Source organism: Ciconia boyciana, chromosome 1 (assembly GCF_034638445.1).
Source record: "Ciconia boyciana chromosome 1, ASM3463844v1, whole genome shotgun sequence".
In the NCBI taxonomy this organism is placed as follows: Eukaryota; Metazoa; Chordata; class Aves; order Ciconiiformes; family Ciconiidae; genus Ciconia; species Ciconia boyciana.
The window spans coordinates 41,767,998-41,788,947 of record NC_132934.1 but is presented as its reverse complement, the minus strand read 5'-3'; the positions used below and the strand labels follow the sequence as shown (position 1 = coordinate 41,788,947).

The 20,950-nt window shown below is 37.7% G+C and overlaps 1 protein-coding gene across 3 annotated transcripts in view; it reads right to left on the bottom strand.

The window, feature by feature from the left end:
* TRHDE (thyrotropin releasing hormone degrading enzyme) overlaps positions 1-20,950 on the bottom strand; it is a 222,854-nt gene that overhangs the window by 13,450 nt on the left and 188,454 nt on the right. For all 3 annotated transcript variants that reach the window (XR_012042899.1, XM_072863690.1, XM_072863704.1), the window contains 5 exons: positions 18,968-19,115; positions 16,725-16,822; positions 16,120-16,227; positions 2,027-2,194; positions 1,345-1,485 (listed from right to left, as the gene is read on the bottom strand). Coding sequence is in view for 2 of the 3 variants with exons in the window: in XM_072863690.1 (XP_072719791.1) it covers positions 1,345-1,485; positions 2,027-2,194; positions 16,120-16,227; positions 16,725-16,822; positions 18,968-19,115 (663 nt within the window). In the remaining variant the exon portion in view is untranslated. The remainder of the gene's footprint in view (positions 1-1,344; positions 1,486-2,026; positions 2,195-16,119; positions 16,228-16,724; positions 16,823-18,967; positions 19,116-20,950) is intronic.

Below are 20,950 nucleotides of genomic sequence, written 5' to 3'. Positions count from 1 at the left end.
TGCACTGTGCTGCATACTAGTAATGGGTCTGCCATCCACTTTCTGTGTAAAAGTCCAGTTCCTGGAATAATCATACAAGAAGCAGAGGATTCTTAATTTTTTAAACTCCTCAGCACACTTTTGAAGCTTTCTGGAAATTGCTTTTAAAAAGTATGCTCCTGCAATATAAACTTCCAAAACCAATTCCTGTTCAAACCTATTTTCGCAGCTAAACAACTTCTAAAATCCCACTATACTATAAAGTATTATCCAAAACAGCATGAATAACTTTTTGAATCTTTAGGAAAGTTGCACAGTCTCTGAGTTTCCTTGACTCTTCTTTTGATGCCGTGAAACCAACCTATAGTAAGTTTGTACCTGTACTCATCAGGCACTAGGATTTAGTAGCTTAAATACAGCATCTCAAATATACCATTTCAAATATTCCATGGTACACTAGATGGCTCCTCACAAGTCCAGAATGGAACAAATCTCCAATACTTTTTCTGCCAACCCCATGGGAGTGGCCTGGCGTGGGGCGTCTGAAGTTCTTGGACACCTGCCTTTAAGAACTTGAACCTCATCCGAGTTGTGGTCCCTTCTAATCTGTCAGTACCAGACGAGCTGCTGTGAAATCTTTCAGACCCTCAGGCTGTCTGTAAAGAACTAAAGAAATTTCTCATTCATTGAATTAATATCAAAATCTTTATCAAAAAGGATTTTAAAATGTTGACTAGGATTCTGAGTAGGACCATGTAGCACTTGTTCAAAGAGAAAGAGAAGTAGGTATAAGTAACAACCCTGTCTCCTTCCTGTTCATCTATTTTTAATTCAAAATGTTGCTCCTCTATTACTTGAAACTCACCTGAAACACAGAGTGGAAGGAAAGGGAATGACACTATATTAGCATCCTTTTGAAAATGGAAATGTTTCAAAAAGGGCTTGGTGGTATTTTTCCACAGTTGAAATAATGTTCTTGAAAAGATTTTTTTTCTATTAGACTTAAAATCAGCAAAATTCCTTTGGGAACTGCTGCTTTTTTATCTATCTAAAAGTAGAACTGCAGCACTTGACATATAGACAGAATTCATTATCATAAGTGGAGACACAATACAGTAATATATATATATATATATACAGATGATCACTAAGAGATAAATGTTTCTATGCATGTATGTGATAATCCATGAATAAATGCATTTATGACTCATATGTATGTATTTCATATTTAGAGATATCTCTATTTATGGATTAAAAGAGAATGGACTAGATTCAGGAACTTACATGAATACATACATATACAATATTTACATGAATTACATCAAAATAAGGAAATGAAAATAAATTTAGACTTTCTATCTTTACCTAGCATTTAATATTTTCCATTTTTCTCTGAAAAACTTCCAAGCAAGATCCCTTCCATGTGGATTTCGAGCTACGTGGATTATCACATCAATTGCATCCTGATCCAGGACAACTTCGGAGTTGAGAGACAAATTCAAAAGCCTAGTGGGAGAAACAAGGAGAAAAAATCCTGTTTAGTTTCACCAACACACAGTCTAACAACAGCACATCAGAAAACTCTCAGAAAAAAATAATCACTGCCAAATGGTTTGTTTAAGTATCCAAGTGAGTTCAGTGGTTTATTTCTATGATTCCAAAGACCAGACACATTTATGAATCAGAAAAATCTTGATGTAAAAGGACTTCGGTAAAAGCTGAGTGGAACTTTACATGTGCATCTTTATGAAATCAGTGAGATCAGACTGGTCAATACATTTAAATAAAGGATATGCTAACAAAAAAATAACAGCAATTATTATAGGATTTCAAACATTTCCAATGAACATAGGAAAATTTGGAAGTGAAAAGACATAATATGTGTCAATTTTCATATGCATTAACACAGAAACATAAGACAGTTTAAACAGACAGTAAGCCTCGAAATGCAAAGTTCTTTCATTTAGGCCAAAGCTCAAGTGATGATCCATAAATGTTGAAGTGATTATTGGTAATAGTCAGATACAGATATATAATATTTTTGTACCTGTTGAGCAAGTTTCTGTCATCACTGCAAGTTAAGGCTTCTAATAATATTTTCTTCTCAGACACTGCTGTGGTAGAATGAAATTTCATCCAAATGAACTCCCATACATCTTCATCCATCAGTGAAACTCCTGTACAGTAGACAATGTCTCTCACATTGAGTGGGATTCTACAAAAGAAATCAGTAATAGCATTGTGGTAAATAAGCAGCCTCCTGATATTGGAAACCAAGGAGGAACATCACTACATTTATGAGACTCCAAAATTAAAGTGCAACAGTAATCTTTTTTTTGAAAATTACATTTGCATCTCTTTACTGCCACCAAAATCTTCCAGGCCATCCTAATGGATTTTCTAATGGGTAACACATGCTTGCCATTCTTTTCATAATGGTGTCACATTGTCGGGAGACTATAAATTATGGTCATCCAGTTCATCAACACATAATGTGCCACATAACCTGCAGGACAGCTAACATAAGCTCTCCAAATTAGCACGGGATCTTATCACTCTGTTGCTGGGCTCTAAGCCAAATCTCCTCTTCTTGTCCTTAGTACTGATGTTTTAGAGCACGAGCTGATCAGACAGAAACTCCTCCTTGCTTGTGCTGTAAAGCGCCCCATCTTCATATAGTAACATACAAGTAAGGAAGGATGTGCTGAGACAATGCTCCTTAAAAATAGTGTTTTCAGGAGTGAAGAAAATAGAAAGATCTGTTCATTTTTTCACCATATTAATACCAGTACAAAACCAGCTATGCCATAGGATGGTTGTGAACTGTGATTACTGCTCAAGTAATATAAATTCAGACTACAGTTAAATGAAAGCTTCTTGAAGCCAAATTCAGACCTAGTATAGGATGTACATATGTACCATTTTCTCCTAAAAAGATCTCAGCTGGGCTTTCAACTTCCTACCCTGCTTATGTTTCCTATACAAGCATAGAAGCTGAAACATTTGTGAGCTAAAGGGTATTCCTGCAGGTAAAGATAGACATTTCTCAGAGGAATATGTTTCTGATCTGCAGGAAAGAACGCCCTCTTTTTGTTGGTAAAAATTATACCAAAACACAGTTCTCTGGTTACTAATAGCTGGGCTGAAACACCTCTGGAACTTCATATGCAAGACCTCTTTAGAGAATCTAGAAGTACATACAGCTGCTGTCAGTGTCTGGGCAGTAATACAGTGGGACAAAGAATGAAATTACCTCTGTAAAATTTGATATCAAATCTTACACAACACAGAAAGAAAAGGTTACATTAATACTTCAAGACTTTCACCAAAGTCTTATACCACAGACTGGGCTATCCCAGTCAAGAACAAAGAGGTTCTTTTACTCCCATCCATTCATTCTCCATAAAAAAAAACTTTCTTCCACTGAAATTTTCTATTGTTGGGCTCTGTGATGAATGCTTTTGTTAAAACACTTCAGCTGATCTCTTTGGCAATGTCCAAGTCCCTGGAAAATGAAACCAGTGTGGCTTTTCAGCATTTCAAAGTTTTGGTTCCTCTTCAGTACTTCAGAAGGAAGTAGGCAAGGTAAGAAACCATATATTGATGGCTGTGAAGGGTTACAAACTGTTGTTGCCTCTATGGGGTTAGCTGGTCCCAACAACTATGATGGTTTCTTAAGAAAAAGAATAAAAGGAATATGTAGCTAAATTAAGGTAAAACTAGGAAAAAAAGTGCACTCCTCTTCCTACTGGCTGAAGAACTTTGGGGAATTAATGTCTACTGCTTTTTTGTTATGCTTTTTCTGAGTAGTAAAAAAGTCCTGAGGTTGAGGCTTTATTCATGTTCTCTGGCGAGTGTAGTCGCCAGCTCAGAGGGTGTATCTGCAGGTTTAGATGCAGACAGTCACATGAATTTTGCTTCTGCTGAGCTGACATGGCTCAGGATAGTGCTGCTTCTTGGAGGTTTTTTAGCAGAGTCCCATGCTAACAGAGCCACAAAGGGCTGCCTGACTAGTGCTGAGGTATTTTGCATTTGATGCAGACAAACCCAGACATTTATTCAGGAGTAAACTCTCCAAAGCAAAACTGAAAGGGTAGGCAAGAGAAATGTAATCCATTTTAAAGTTGCTAGGAATAGGAAGCTTTTAACTATGCGCAGCACACACCAACAATTTTGCCTTCTAAAGGAAAATCAGAGGTGCAATGTCTTATCTCTGCCATGAACTGCTACCATCTAGCCAGTGTAGATGGGTACTACAGTGCAGATCCTGGCATGCTTCGAGATCTTCCTGTTTCTTCTCCTCCCACCACCAAATTGCTGTGTGAGAACATGCCCGTCCTGAGCCATGCCAGGCAATCAGCATTGCTATGGTTATGACCACATAGCTCAAGAAATTCCTACATGTCACTGACACATAGATGGGACCTCCAAAAAATGCAGGTTCCACAGTTCCTCCCTCTTGATGCTTCCTATTACCTTCTTAGATTTTTTCCCCCTCAATGTTCAGATGACCTAAAAAGCTTGGTACTGGAAAAAGTTACTAACTCTCCTCAGATTTACTCAGGATCAGTAGGTTTTGGCTTATGTATAGTCTATGCAACTGCTTCTGTGGTCCCTATAGAACTGCTACGCCAAGACCAAGGAAACCAGAAAATCCTTAAAGCTGACCAGATACATTAAAAGAAACAGCGTTTAAACATACATGGGCAGTAAAGAAAAAAAGAACACTTTCACCAGCCTTTCAATACTACCGAGTTTTGATTCTGAAAAACTGAGTTAATATTAGTAAAATGTGAGTTTGGTTGACATTTATAGAATTATCCATGTGTGCTAGGTGCTGAATTTCCATTTCACTGTAAAGGGATTTGTACTTCTTACTTGAAATTCTCTCAAGCCCTTGTTGTGATATTTCAAACATTAATGAATATCAAGTTTATTTTTCCCCCATTTAACCTTTCTTTCAAAAAGTGCATGCAAAGGAAACTGCATATAATTGAGCCTATTAAAGAAAATTGAGCCTACATATTTAAACATATGAAATCAAGACATACTAAAATTAATGGAGCAGATATTTAGGTCCTGCCTTTGCGTTGGCTTATATTAACTCAGAATGAGGCTTAAAGTTTTCTAAATAACTGCAACTCTCTCAAAACTTCAGGTCAGCAATCACAGTAACATAAATATGCAGCCATATACACATACACTGCATAGAACATGAAAGTGGTATTAATTACCATGGTGTCATGATTTTCTGATACACTAGGTTATTTGTCCTTAAAGCACAACTTCCTTACCAGCTTATGTGTTTTTTTGCTTTTAATTTGGGATTTAATACACTGAACAGCAGCCATAAGAGCATTTGCCAAACCAAAAGGATTAAGGGATGCTATCCTGACTGTGGGACCAAACAACCCATTGCCCCAAATCTGTCTTATCATATGATATCTGAATATGAAGAACAACTGAACCCAGTCAGGCCTTATTTCAATGAAGGAAGGACTTTATATCTTGACACACAAACACTAAATCATTTTTTTAGAATCACACATCGTTCTTTCTGAGCTTTGCTGGCAGAAATATTATCTTTGGTTTACTGCAAGAGATGCGACTCAGCCAACAGATACTCTAAGGAACTATAAGGCACCTGGAAAAGGTAATTCTTTTTTGGTTGATTGCCCCATTAATTCAGGTAGGAACTGTGTGCTGGAAGGACTGTCACTCTGTGTTTGGCTAGTACAGTCAGCAGCAGAGGTACCTAGAAGTGGATGTCTAACCCCAGAAAGGTCAGCATTTCTCACTTGTGAGGTTTGCCCTTTTGAAATTTACAGTAAAACATATCAATTCAAGGGGCTTTCCCAGTTACTCCATCTTTTACGTCCTAAGTGCCAACACTAGCAATTTTAGCAGCAGTAAAGGCAGTAACTGCAGGATCATCTGCATGCTCTGGGAAGGAAGGAGGACTTAAAACAAGTGATGGCACTGATCCCATGCCCATAGCCTAGATGTCACCATGTTTCTTGCTAAGAAAACTCTATTGCCACCAAATCGGTAATAGTGTACTTGCAGTGCTGCAGCAGATCTACTCAATATCATCCAACCAATTGCTCCAGGGAAGGTTTTAGGTCTCTAACTATAAGCTAAGTCATTAGGACAATGTGACAAAAATCAGCCCCTACAAACCAAGACATCAAAACGAATACTGGTTTTAAAAGGCTTAGCTTTAGGAACTACAGAACTTACGGCTATGAAAAGCTACAAATTACTCCTGTGAGAGGCTTGTAATCAGGACTGTAGACAGGGGAGTTCTTCTTGTGGAAATGAAAATTGTTTATGAAAATGCAAATATCCCCAAAGTCATTTCTCTTTAACTATTGCCTCAACGCAGAGCCCTCTAATTGAATTTTTTCCATTTGTGGGGATTTTTGCTTTCTCTCTCCTCCAGTCATTATGGGCCTGTATTTCATCATTATCTAAACATGTGAAATCTCCCCAGTCTGCAGATTTTTTTTATTTTATAGCTTCATGGAAAATGTTGTTCTAAATTGCGGTTCCAAGGCACTAGATCACCACGTGGAAAGTTTGCCCCCTGTATTAACTGAATCAACGGGATTAAATTGCCATTGTTTCAGTACCATTTAGGTAGTAACACTGCAGAACGTATCCCCTTCTTATATTAAACCTCATCTGGGCCTTCAAGGCTGCTCTCATTTTTAAAAAGCTAATATGATTGATGGATACTTCAGAAGAATAAAGATAAAGATTAACTTTTGAAAGCATCACTTTAAATGGCTTTTATTTGAATACTGATCCAATTTATTTAACTTTATTTTTCTTGCTTAAGAGATATGATGGTGAGAATGAAATATGTAGCTAGCAGAGCTCATGTTTAAAAATTAAACACTTTGGGAAAAAAGTTAAAAATTAAACAGTTAGAAAAAAATTAATTAAAATCGTGCTGTGCCTTTACAGGGATTTTTTTTTTTTTTCAAGAGTGAATAATAAAGCTCTACAATGAGCTAAGAATAATCTTCTAAGTTATAATTAATTGGTACATACTTGTTCCTATTTAAAGTATGTTCTAACAATTGGAGATACACTTATAAAATTGGACCATAATTATTTATCTTCTGGGCAAATTGTGTTCTAATTTTTTAAAATGTAATTGCACACAGTTTAGACAGTTCTTTGATTAAGTGACAAATTTCAATACCATTTAGGGTACTATTTGACAAAGAAAATTAATCAGAAACATTATTCTTTATTTTTGCAACTATTTAACATTTAACTTAAGCCTATTTTTCTTGATGACTATATTTGTAGTCTTGTTTAATAGGTTACAGGGCTCAGATAAGAAATAACAACGAAGTATTGGTACTTTGTTGGCAGATCTGTAATACAGATTTTATTATAAGGAACAGCACCAAAGTTTATTTTTTAAGATGGCAATCCCATAGCTTATACTCCCATTCTCTATTACAAACTCCAGGAGCCATGCTGCTGGCACCACGGTGCACACAGAGGAGGGGAGCATCCTCTGCCATAGCACACGCCCAGTCTGAAGAGAAAGGGCAGAGTATCTCCTCGAGAATTGGGGCACAGAGCTGTGATGAGCTTGACATTCAGGTGCCTGTCATGCATTGAATTCAGGGCATATTAACCAAGGATGTGGCTACTCGGGCTGTCTGTGGCAAAGCTATGCAGAGACACCAGGTCTCCTCAGTCCCAGTCCTGTGCTCCCGAGCTTCAGGTATCACATGGGTCTGACTGAGGCAGGCAGAGAATACCATCTGTATTCTCTGTATTCAGTAACCAACCCTCAAGTGATGGTTACTGCTATTGCTCCCTTCCCTTCCTACGGCAGATGTCCCATAACCGAACACGCGACTAGCACACTCAAGCTCTTCAACAGTGATTTTAATGACTGAGCAGTCAGTTAAGCACTTCTTTGTGAAACTAATCTCTGAGTAGATATGCTTTGTTTTGTCCTTTCTGAACAGTTTTTGCAACAAAAATATGGTCCTTTCTGTTCAATTGTTTTGCAGAGTTGTGGAGAGATCATTCTTGAATGAGAAAATTGGAGACGAGTCTAACTTTTAAGGATTGCAAATTAATTACTGCTAATCCATAAACACTACCTACAGGGTCATTTTATAGTGATCACACACAGAAGTCAGAAGGTAAAAATGCTACCTGAACCAGCTGCCCCATGAAGCCCAGTTTTGTCTTTCGCAAGACAAAATCCTCTCTTTTCAGACATACTCCCCAGATGGTCTTTCAGACCACTAACTCCTTGATTAACTTGTGCACTCAATAGTGTTTTCTTCCTCCTTAAACAGTTTTATTGACTTGAGTGCAAGATTCTACTCAAATGTTGTAACAACCTATTAATTAGTTAAATCACTCCAGCAACATTGGCTGACATTAGCTGGCAAAGCTCCAGTAACATTTCAAAATGCATGAATAGCTATGCCTGAATTTTTTCAGTAATTAAAACTTCTAGGGGTTCAGAACACAGAAGAAGGGATCCATTTTATTGTTTTACATTTATCAGACATTCATGTGTGAAAAAAATGAAAATAACTCTCATTTTTTCATGTTTGCTGCTAATGATTTGCAAAAATAGCTGGTAGGCATCAAACCTGTGAAAAAACCTAGTGCCTCTTCTAAGCAACTAACAAAAACAATTAACCTGTTGGCCACATTCCCACAAATACTTATGTAGGTGGTTAAACTTAAGTACATTTATAAGTTGTTGCAAGACTGTAGCACTAGTGTGCCCATGTGAAACAAAGCAACAAAATTATGTATCTCAAGTCATTAGAGAGAGAAATAAGGGCGGAGGAAAAGGAAAGAAAAAATGCTTTGTTTGGAAAAACATTTGATTTTCTATCACCTAAGCCAGACTTCATTGAAATGGTCTCAATTAATGGCTGGTAATTTGTTACTTACCACTCCCTCAGATCTATGGATAGTTTCATTTATAGACATGTTACAGTCTCCTGTACACTCCTGCAGTGCAATTTGTTTTTCTGGTGGCATTTCCATTGAGTAGTTAAAGGTCCATCCAAGTACGCACAGTGCCAATTTAGGCAGGTGGATGGACATGAATCCATTGTTCCTTGTAGAGGAAATACAAATTCTGCACAAACAAGTATGGAGATTTAGTACTCTCAAATTAGGCTTGTTGGTTGTTGCTGCCTTTGTTCAAATTACGTGATGGAAGTCATCTTACTTCATTACTTGCACCTTTCTTAAGACTGATAAAGAATTAACTAGTGTTCCTACCAGTCATAGCAACGTGACAAAAGTCTCTGAAATGGCAAATAGAGGTCACTGGAAAAGCCCATATCCACATTATTACACTTAAAAAGATTAAATGAGGTAATCGAGTACTAGGATGCAATCATACAAGATCCTGATTTCATTTTTTAGTAACCAAGTGGTTCATCTGTAATGCAAAACGACACACAGATGTGTTCTAACTTGAAACCCACAGACTGAACAGGAAAATTCACGGCATATTCTCTTCAGAGATCTCTGGCCCCCCCACAGCATCCCAAGACTTCTCAGACAACCTGGATGATTAGAGACCAGAAGAGATTCAAAATATCTGGATTTGCATTCAGGATCATCTGGAAGTCTCTACTTCTCCTCATTCACAAAGACACACAAATGCAAACTTCATTAACCCATGGGCTACAGAATGGATGCTGACTTCAGTCTAATTCAGTGCAGCAGCCTGCACTCCACTGGCAAACATCATCTATTCATCTGAGCATTGCTCTCCTTAAAAAAGAAAAAAAGAAAACCCATGCCTTCTTATCTCTTGTGTTAGAAAGTGTAGACTGAATGCACACTCAGAATTGCAAAACCAGAAAAAAAGTATTAGAAAGAAGCTAACTATTGAACATTAGCTCTACTTGTCAAATAGCATAGTGAGCTTAGCCCTGTTGATCAAAGATTAGCAGACTGTTATCAACCATAAGGCCAGCATAAGAGGTGCAAGGACAAGAGACACCAAATTTGCAGACATCAGAATGCAACCCTCACTTTACACAAGTTTGATGTGGTAGAATATTGGATTTTCCCTTTTTTTTTTTTTCAATTGATGATGTCTGCAAGGCAGTATTCCAAGTAGACAAAACTGATCAGTGCTTGTGACAGAAGAATAATAGTAAAAATAGTAAAAACTACATTAAACCTAAAATCACCCCAAAGTGATATGAAGCCCAGATCAATCAAATGCATTTACTGTAAGTTTTCTAGGGGTATTGAGGCAATTAATTAAGGTACTTTGTTTCCATTAAAAGACAGCAACCAATAAATAGCAATTATTACATTTCTCAAGAATAAAAAAGAGCAAATTCAAGTGCCTATGACTAGCTAGGGGCCTTCCAACGGGTCCAGTAACATCTTAAAGAAACATCGCCACATAATTGTGTCTGATGCAATACTATCGTCTCCCACTGCTCACTGCTGCATATTAGCAAAAGAACAGCATCACCACAGCTCTACTAACAGAACCAGAATACAAGCACTCCTTTTTCTGAAAGCAAAATCAGCTGTCTCAGTTCAAAGCAGCTCTCTCACATATTCACATGTTCATGCTATCCTGTCTAACTTTGCCTCAAGCAAGCATACATCCACAGTCCACTTTGCCAGCAGAAATGTGTACGTGGCAACCTGTAGCTGATGGATGGTAACAGTAGCTGGAAGAAAATCACGCCTGCACCCACAGAGAGGTTTGTAAACACACGCTTTTGTCTATGGATAAATTATGCTTTGAGCCATCATAGTGTGTATTCACATGTTACCCGTTGTTATGATATCTCCTGTCAGGAGTTTACAGATTGCAGCTCTCCACACATTCTTTCCTGAACCTCAGAAATACATGTTCGCTCAGTCTATCCAAGGCAAAAAGTCTGAAAATGCTAATCCTCTTAGAAACATGTTTTTCTTTCCGAATAGATATGCAGTGAAGGTTAAAGGGGTTAACAAGGCTGATCCTTAAGCTCAGGCAGGCATTGTATGGTAATTTTGTTAATTTTTTAGGCTGAACCACAATACTGTTATATCTAAGGAGTGTGAATAATGTATTTCTTCACACATGAAAGAGCTTCACAGGGATGAGCTCAGTTAAATTAAGGTAGAAGCAAACATCTTAATTTTCAGCCAACAGTAGCTTCTCTTGTACAGCATTCTGCTGTTGACTGAATCCCAGTAACCTTACATTCTCAAACTACGAGGGAAATTTCAACGTGCTTACACATTTTTTACTAGGTTTGTACTCTTCTGAACATCAACATGGAAGTTTCAACGGTTTCCATTGCTCCAATACAGGAGTAGCATATATCCCAACTTAGCAGAGTGAAAATGTTTGCCTTCATATCAACTATCAAGTCAGAAGTCAACGCAGACTTTCAAGCAAAATGTGCTGGAGCCATCAGCCATTTAAACAGAGCAAAATTACTTAAATTCATTGATTAAAAAGACAGTAAGACATACCTTGAAGTCTAACCTCCAATTTTCAGCTGAAAGAAATAATTACTTCTTTTTTAGCAATTGCAAGGATTTAAATATGACATCAATTCCTAGATCAGTAAAACCAGATGTCTCCTTATAGCCTCTTCTACATGCGAAGTTATGTGTTTGGTTTGCTCCTTGTAGAGCCAAACTTCTTTTTTAGAGTTATGTTCCTTGTTTTAGCCCTGCAGAAGTGGTAGTGAGCAATACCACCTAAAGCCCTTCGCATACTAAGTAATCCTGGTATTTCAGGTACTCAAGCCTCTCTCCCTCAGGTGAACGCTCTCATCTTTAGGCTGGAGAGCTGTATTATTTCTCTTGCTAATGAAGTAAATCCCAGTGGCTGAGCTTTGACTAGAGGAGGAAAGTGTGTTGCAGTGTCTTAATACTGTCCCAAACGCCTCACAGATAGGTCATCAGGGTGGTCTTCTGCATGTGGCAGATGCAGGGCTGAGGTACTAAACTGAAGCTCTACCACAATCTCAGAACTACTATTTAAAAGGGGGCTGAGGAGCAGCTTCTTTGCCAGCTGTTTTTGAAAAGAAAAGGAGCAGACCTTTTCCTGCTTTAGTGACACTTTTGAAAGGCATCTTTTGCAAGGAGCCCTAACTCTGTGATCACCATTTACATATTCATTTGATATAGGTATCTTTCCACCTGTAGTGCTGGACCCTAAGAGGGCCCACTCTCTCTCTTCACAGTCTCATGCTAAGAGGCTGTTCACTCAGCATAGTGGCTGCCACCAACTTCATTTAGAGGTTCCCACGTCCCCTTGTAGGAAGCGTAATTCCAAGCATCTGATTCTGCCCTGTGAGCCAGGCATCTAAAAATGAAGCACTGCAACACTTAAGTCACTTTAGAAATTCAAGCGTTCAAGCCTCTCAGCTGACTTCCACTTTCATGCATGGAGGCTAATGTTGCAGATCACGTGTATGGGGTTTTTTTACTAATTCCATACGAAAATCTGCAGTGCTACAGTTGGAAATCTAATGGCTTTTTTCAAATAGTGCTGGAAACATAAAGAGGACCTCTGGCTTTGTGCTATGAATGACCATTATTTTACTTGGTGAACAGTGGCAAATTATTTGCACAGTAAAGAACATGTAATTACAAAGTACAAACAGTAACTGATTATTATGATTATTTCAATACCCTACAGTGAAGAGTAGATGGTAATTAATTTCTGGACCTACCAGACTAAATATAATTATTAGAAACCACAGCAATCGTAGGCATATGCTGGTAAAACAGAGTTAGATGTTACTGTATTTGTTTATTACCCAACACTTTATCCATAATTAAGTGCTACAAGTAAAACAGAAAAAACATTCCAAAAGAACTTCTAAAAAGCCACAGATTAAAAACGTGGCTAAAAAGTTATGAATTTTAGCATTTGTACAGTATTATTAATTGCACATTCTCTGTTACGCTTATTCGAACTTTAACTGCAGTAACTGCCAGGGAATCAAAAACCTCCTCCTTTACATGATTTACTGCCTGTGCATTTATGTGGTATTTAATACCACATATTAATTTGACATTACCCTAATTTTGTATTGATTAGAATCTTGGGACACAAGCCTAATTCCCTAGTCTCATTTTGGGGTCTACTGCTTTGAAGAATTTGTGTTCCTTCCAACATGCGCTGCTTGTGAATTAGCTCATTTTATGAAACATCTCATCTTCCAGAATAAGGTTTTTGGGAGGGGATGGGTGGAAAGGTTGCAAATTAGCCTTTAGTTTTACTCTCATAGTCAAACTCAAATTATACCTGTATATAAAAATATCTCTGAGCTCTCTGGAACTCTATGTTCGTGCTCTGGCTATGCAAACCCACCAAGACCAGGCTTTCTGCAACTCATCAGTCAGTGTCTTTGTTCTGTTTCAGAAGAGGGAAGGGCACATACAAGAACTTTCAGAGTAGTTTTCAGCAGATACAACTTTACTTATTGTTGATAAGGAGTGGAACAGGCGAAGAAGATGCATATAGTTTCTGTACCTGTCACCAGCTTTCCTCACCAGGAGTTGTCAGAGAAGTCTGGAGAAAGATGAGCAGCATGAGTTTCCCCTTCTTTGTGAGGAAACAAGCTCTGAGGGATTCCTACACATTCTGAGGTGGCTGTTTGCAGCAAATTGACAAACAGCTGTTAAGGGCATCAGACTGAGCGAAACACTTGACTGATGAGAAAGAATATAAAATGGCACCTGTTGGATGTGCTCTCTGCATGTATCTTGTACTTACCTGCTTGCCCTTTGCACTTGAGCTAGCTATTGTCTCTGAAGTGCTACAAGAGGCAGAGGCATGACTCAAATACCATGTCAATTAAATTCTTATTGTAGAATCATCACCATTTTCTTGGCGGAAAAGCAGGGAAAACAAACCTTGCTTTATTTTCAGGTTTCAGTCTGAGTTGGTTTAAACAGAGCAAAGGAGATATGGGGTACCTCTGATGCAGCAGGAATCTGAACATTCCTGAGAGAACATTAAGAGACCCCTACAAATGTTGTTGCTGTGAAACACAAGCTGATTTTATGTCTACCGAGCTGCTATTACTAGGAGCCTTTGCAATGCCTTTTCAATATAAGTAGGTATTAAATGAGTCTGCTCATATGTTAGTTACATTCAGTATGTGAGACTGCTCGGAGAAGAGCAACTGGTAAATTCTGGGGTGGGGAACTGAACAAATCCTATAATCTTAAGAAATAAATAAAAACATGTCTCTGTCTTCTTTGCAAGCTGTACCCCTATTTATCAGCTGACTGTCAATCTGTATTCTGTAATTACATTATTTGCTGCAGCTATTTTTTAAAACTGTGCAGTTCCTTTGGAGAAATGCACTGCTTTAACTTAGTAGCTATTTTCTTCCTCTGCCCTGCTGTGATACTTATATCATAATACTCATCATATGCTGGCAGTCACAATCTTGTGCTCCCAAGAATAGCCCCATAGAAAGGCTAAGATGAATCTTCAGATGGCTCCTTAAATTTATTCCTTTCCTCTCTTGCTATTGTTGGTAAAGCAATAAGCTGCTTTTTTTTTCTGATGCCTCCTTCTTCAATCCTGTTGGAAAGGATGAAGACACAGGATAGGAGAAAGCTTTGCAGGGTGACAGCTTTTTAACACTGAATAATCTACTGCTGTGCATGCTAATAGATGGTGCTAGGTTTGATTAACTAATTTTGCAAATGAGTATCTAAGTAAATTACTTTTGCAAATTGTTTCCAACAATTCTTTCTCTTTAATCTACTCTTTGAATAGTTTCGTACTGATTGTTGCTGCTGACGATAAGAATTCATATAAAACCCTGGGGTATATATTTCATAGTAAATATATCTGGTATCATCTTACACAAGAAAACCTTCCCCCTCACACACATCTTATTTAAAGGTACATAGTCATAGTTTCAAGATAATTTTTTTTCAGAAGTTTCCAAGTCATATAGGAATGCAATTTCCATTAATGCCCAGTTTGTGGCTGGTTTTAACAGACACTCAGGTACTTATGTAACTGGGTATGCCTGTAAAGGATTTTCAAAGATTACAAAGACAGACAGACATATTTTACTTGTAAACAAGCACGTGATTGCCCAAGATGTCTTTGAAAAATCCTACATGCCTATATGTCTGTAGAGATCTGATCCTTTTGCAGAGCTAATACAAGATTGGGACTAAAAATTTAAGACTTTTTCTATTCTCTTTTTCTTTGTTACTTGAAAGTAAAATATTTTCCCTTAAACCAAATTATTATGTGATGTACTTATGCAAATACTTCAACACCCACATTCCACATAATCAGAAAATCCATCATTCATTCTCAAGAAGCCGTGGTCTTAACCTATACTCTGTACTTATCGCTTTGTCCGTAGATCACTACATACTTAAATATTTATATTTCAGTGATTTAACATTTCTTAGATGCTTGCCTTTAAAAGATAAACTTCATACACCATCCACGGCCCGTGTTCCCTTTCCTCAGCTGAATAAACCTGTGTCTGGACAGCCTAACTTACATATTTGCTGTCAAACCACTATAGTGCTGCTAATGCTGAACACATCATCTATCATATTGTCCCCTATCTGAAACCTTGCATGAGCTTTTCCATGTATTCCTGAATCACATTAATTTCCAAGTCTTCACCCTTAAGCACTTCATAACTTTTCCCTCAAATACATTGTTTCATCTTCTTTCTTACTTCTCAGCCCTTCTGCCTCTAACCTCTCTCACTTCTTTAATCACTTAGCACCTTCTGCTCTCTTGCCCTGACACAGGCTCCATGTTTGTCTGCCAATGCGGTGTTCACTCATCTTTCTTCTTTTAAACCCCCGCTTAAAACCCATCTTCTCTCCTTCTAGCATATAATTATCTGACAGCAATTTATCAGGAGTGGGCAGTGGCTACATGGGTGTCCCCTCCACCCACTCATACATGCAAAGTCAAATAACTCATTCTGAAGCCCCACAGACATTTTAAAATAACAGCCAGTGACCTCTGCTTCCTCCCATGCCACTCTGCAGAACAGGACACTGCAGATGGGGGCAGGCAGGAGAGGAAGAGCATGCCAGCTGTATTGCCTCTGAGTAGGAGAAATGGAAAATATACATTTCAGTTCCACTTACCGGTTCCTATTGCTAGAAATCCAATCCGAGATTAACGTTGCAGCCTGCTGGTGACAGTGCTTGTTACCGAAGCTGCAGGCCAACATGATGACTTCCCGACGCAACTCTCTGTCCAAATTTAAGAAAGCAACAAGGCTGCATTAATGAATGTGTTGGAATGTTTACAAAAAGTTATTCCTTACAACAGTGGCAGCGACTGATAGTTGGGCAACATATCAAAGATAATCCAGCTATACATATCTCAGTGTCAACTTAATGCCTACAGCTGCTGCAACAACTAAAGAAAGGTCATGGACCAAAACCAGCCCCCATTTACACTTATGCACTCTTCCTGACCTCTGTGGTCACATGAGTCCAAGTTCTTAAATATCCAGTACAGTCAAATTTTAAATTAAGGCTTAGGAAATCATGTTCTCCAAACTCAGGAAAGAGGAATTCATCTCACAGCATCTTGCTCCTCTCCCTCTAACCCAGAAAGGTAAAACAGAAGGAAGACAAAGCTAGGAAAGTATGATATGCTAAAGATTAAACAAATTTCAGGAGGGTGCATTATTACAACTATATCCTGCAAACAAACAATAATAATAAAAAATAAATAACAGTACTCATGTTGGTAGGATGCTTGAACAAGCGATTTGTTTAAATTATTTGTTGGCCATCCAAGCTTGAGATACATTGATGCAACTTGTCTTAAAATATACTCCTGAGGGGGGAAAGAAAAATATATTCAGTGTTAACATGTATTTTATTTATTTTTTATTTGAAATTGAAATACTATTGACTATTGAGTTTTTGCCTCTCTTTTTTACCCTCAAATAATGTCCTACTTTCCAAGGATTTTGATTTGCATTTAGCAAAGCAACATGTCCACATATAATCCTCCTTCACTGCTATAGTGAGAAGTAATCTATAGAGCAGATATTTGATTAGATGCCTAGGATAAAACAATTTATTGTTACACACCTCATCAATTTAAGAAGAGTTTCTTACATGCTATTTTGTACTCACACGGGTGAAAAGTTGCAAGAGTGTCAACAGCTTAATTTCTACTCTATGGCCAATCTTGACTACACCGTGCATGTTCACTTTTAAAAGAATATTGTTTTAATATCCACAGCCATGGCAAAAACATCACATAAGTACAATCAATTGACTTCAGAATACCGAACAATGTGGCTGCAAATGAGCTTTGTACATTTAATGACACTATGTTTCAAGTTTAGGTTCTTGGTGTGCTTAAAGAACAAAACAAGCCCAAGATGCACTTTAGCTTACTTTTACTTTTTACACAGGAAACATATTTACATTTTCTGGCCAGTTTTGAAGAAAATCAGTGTCATTGTATTCAGCATAATCTTTTGCCAGTGGAATTTACCAATTTGAAAAAGAGAACTGAGATATAAAGAACTGCATAGGAGAGCATCTATTTTATTATCATGGATGCACGGGCATGTATATATGATGTCAACACAAAAGGAGATTCATAGTGCAGCTTTCTCTAGCAGATATGTTATTCTGTGACTAAAAAGACTGTATTTCCTCTGCTATCACCTCTGCTTTCAAAGCTCTCATCAGTAGTGATAAAACACAACCCAGCCATGAATTTTACTGGTTTTATTTATTAAAATTGTGTTTTCTTTACACAACCATGTTTAAAAGTGAAATAGCAATGGCAGACTCTTAAGAATTTTTCTGTGCAGTTAACAACAGACTAAACATGCAAGTTATTTCCACATCATTTTATATTACGGCTCTGGTTTGCATGTAGGCCCACATTGTAGGTTCATAAAGAAAGAATCTCAATGTGTCTATTAATCTGTAGTATATGTTCTACAAAAATAATTTTCCATGCCAGCAGGTAGCTCTGTGTATGTGTGTGTACATATATATGTATGTACTTCTACATATATACATACATCCAGCCACCTCTAGCTTCCTGCTTTCTGAGCATGTGTGTCTCTGCACACACACACAAGCAAATATATGTTTAAGAAGAAAAAAGCACCTTTAAGCATTTCAGGCTTTAGAGAGTTCCTTCATATGAAGACTTTACAAAATTACATAAAATTACAGTATGTTGGTCACTGAAAATACGTAGAGTATATAAAATTCATAGTGAATAAAAAAACCCCAAGGGTTCATAATTGTCACTGGCTGCAATCAAATCCTGTGCACTTCATCAAACATGCTTCAGCATAGCTAGGATTTTTTTTTTATTTCAGGTAAAATGTTAAAATGTTTGTCATGTCTATCTTAATTATCTACTGCTAGCTGTTACCGCTGTCCCTTCGGACCCAATTATGAATGGGCTTTTGATTCAATGGTGATCTAATCCTTGTTAATTAAGGTAACTGCATTGAATTCACCATGGCTTTTTGGATGAAATAATGACTACAAATCTTTACTTCAGTTGCATGCATCCTGTTCAGTTGTGCTTGCATTTGGTGTCCTTGCTGAGCTTGGGCATCAATCTAAATATCGCTGTGGGGCTCCTCGAAAGAGAAAGTCCGGGAATAGATTACTTTGGCTCCTTCAAATGAAATACTTTATTTGTCATAATATTTTATAGGAGGGATAATTACCTTTCCTTCTGCTAATCATATATGCCTCAAACAACAGTTATCACTGTTCAAATGCAAATGAACCAAAGCTTGACAATTGTTATGTTTAAATAAAGAATAATTAGGAAGAAAGCTAATATCCTTAGGTCATTTACAGTATCTGACTGGGGAATAGTTCAACACTTGGCAATGAAAAGGGGGGGGGGGGGGGCGAGAGAGAAAGAGAGAGAAAGAGAGAGAAAGAGAGAGAAAGAGAGAGAAAGAGAGAGAAAGACTGTATCTCTTACGTTGAAGATGTTGTAGTTTTCTGTGCGGTCCAGCAATTTATCTAGAGGATAAAGAGCTCGGCTGGCAGCATGCCAAGGCAGAAAATCCTTCTCCTCTGAAAGGTATCTGATAATCTCCAAAGGAATATTCTGAGGCAAATAACCAGCTCTGCAAAATAAAAGAAGTTAGTGTTAAATTGTTTTTGCAGAAGATACATGATATGGCAAAAATGACTTCTTTTTTTCCAAATGAAATTAAAACGCAGAAGAACATGATAAACTCATCACATTATAACAGCATAAAAGTCGACCTTATAAAAACCAGCAACTCACAGTCTCTCCCAACACATGTGAAGGCATACTTACTGGATGAAGGAATGCATGAAGACACATGAAAGAAAACTAGACAAGCTATACCCACTTTTTATGGATTCCTGTGGCTATAAAAGACATGAACAATAAAGTAACTGACTTTAAGCAAAAGAACAAAAGAAAGGTGCTGCTTCGCTGATTTGTAACATGGAAAGCTGTCTGCATAAAATCAACAACCCAAGACGTTTTGCTTCAGAGAACATTTCTACTGGCCATGGGCAATTGGGAAGAACTAATGGAGAAGAAGCATCCTTTAGTTTCACAGTTCTCCTCCCCACTCTTTTCTCTCTCCTTTAGAGCTACCTTGTCTTCTCTCCACCTCGAGCCATTTTGGAATGACTTATTTTATTAAACTGAAGTGGCATTCAGTGACATCTCTTTGGTTAAGGATGTTTCACCACTTTCCACATAAACTATGGTTTTTTCAGGTGTTTATAAATCAATCAGCTAGAAATTTGCCCCATTCTTTTACAGTCATAAAGGACCTCTCACTGCAACGGAAAGAGTTTAGCGGGAAGGCTTTTTAAATTAATAGCTTTACAAGTAAAGTGCAATACAGACAGAAGCATTTGAAAGCTGCTTTTTAAAACTGAGTACTGGAAATATCAAGCTTTAGGATTTGCACTCATTTTCTTTTTCAGAACAGCATTTTTTCTTAACTATCCAGACTGCAGAAACAAAGTGTAACCCTGTGGGTGTGAACTTTCCAGAAACACACAGGTCTATTCTTCTCCTGATACATGTGTTTAAATCCCAAAGGAGTTCTCTGCCTGCCTAGAGAAGAGATAATGATTCTGTTTTCATTAAATACTTAAAGTCAGCAAGTTGGATTCTATAAGCTTCAATTTAACAGAGGCTACAGTATGATATATCTTCATAGACTATTTTTCCTCCTTGTTGGTTGCAAATGTTCCCCTCTAATTTCCATCACTGTCTGGGGAAGAGATGCATGCATATAGCAAACAAAGAAAATTACACAGATTATTATGGAAATGAACCAATACATACATGTTGATATAAATGTTGATCTCAGTTGTAACAGCATATAAAAACTACTTTGCTAAAATATTGGCAATAGATTGTTCTTTTTGGTACAGTCCAAAACCATAGTTTCCTTGCAAGCTGCACCACATCCACGCAAGCTATTGTTTTTCACACTCTATTGGAAGAACTATACCCTGTTCCCTTCATGTTCTTGGGAAAGAAGTGAGTTCATGTAACAGCTTTCAAAAGTATCTACCCCATGTCCTTATGATGACCCACTCTCCAGTCTGCTTCATGTCATCTTTGTCCACATTTTGTCACTAAGGCTCTGTTCTCAACTCCAGTTACAGCACATAGGCAAGCAAGAAAAACAAGATCACTTGGGGAGCTCACTGTGTCACTCAGGAACTGAGCAGATATGGAATGAGAATGGTAGTGCTCTCAGAGTGTGTGGTGGACAGAGTTCAATGCATCTGAAGACAGAGAAAGTAAGCTAACTATAAATTACTCCATTTTATAGGTCTTTCTTATTTCTGAAGCAGCAGAATATCATCAAGATGAGTTCTAGGTCTTAATACTATGTGCAGATGTGTAACTGTAATTAACGGAGCCAGAAGCAAGCTGGATTGACGGCAGTTAAAAATCTTG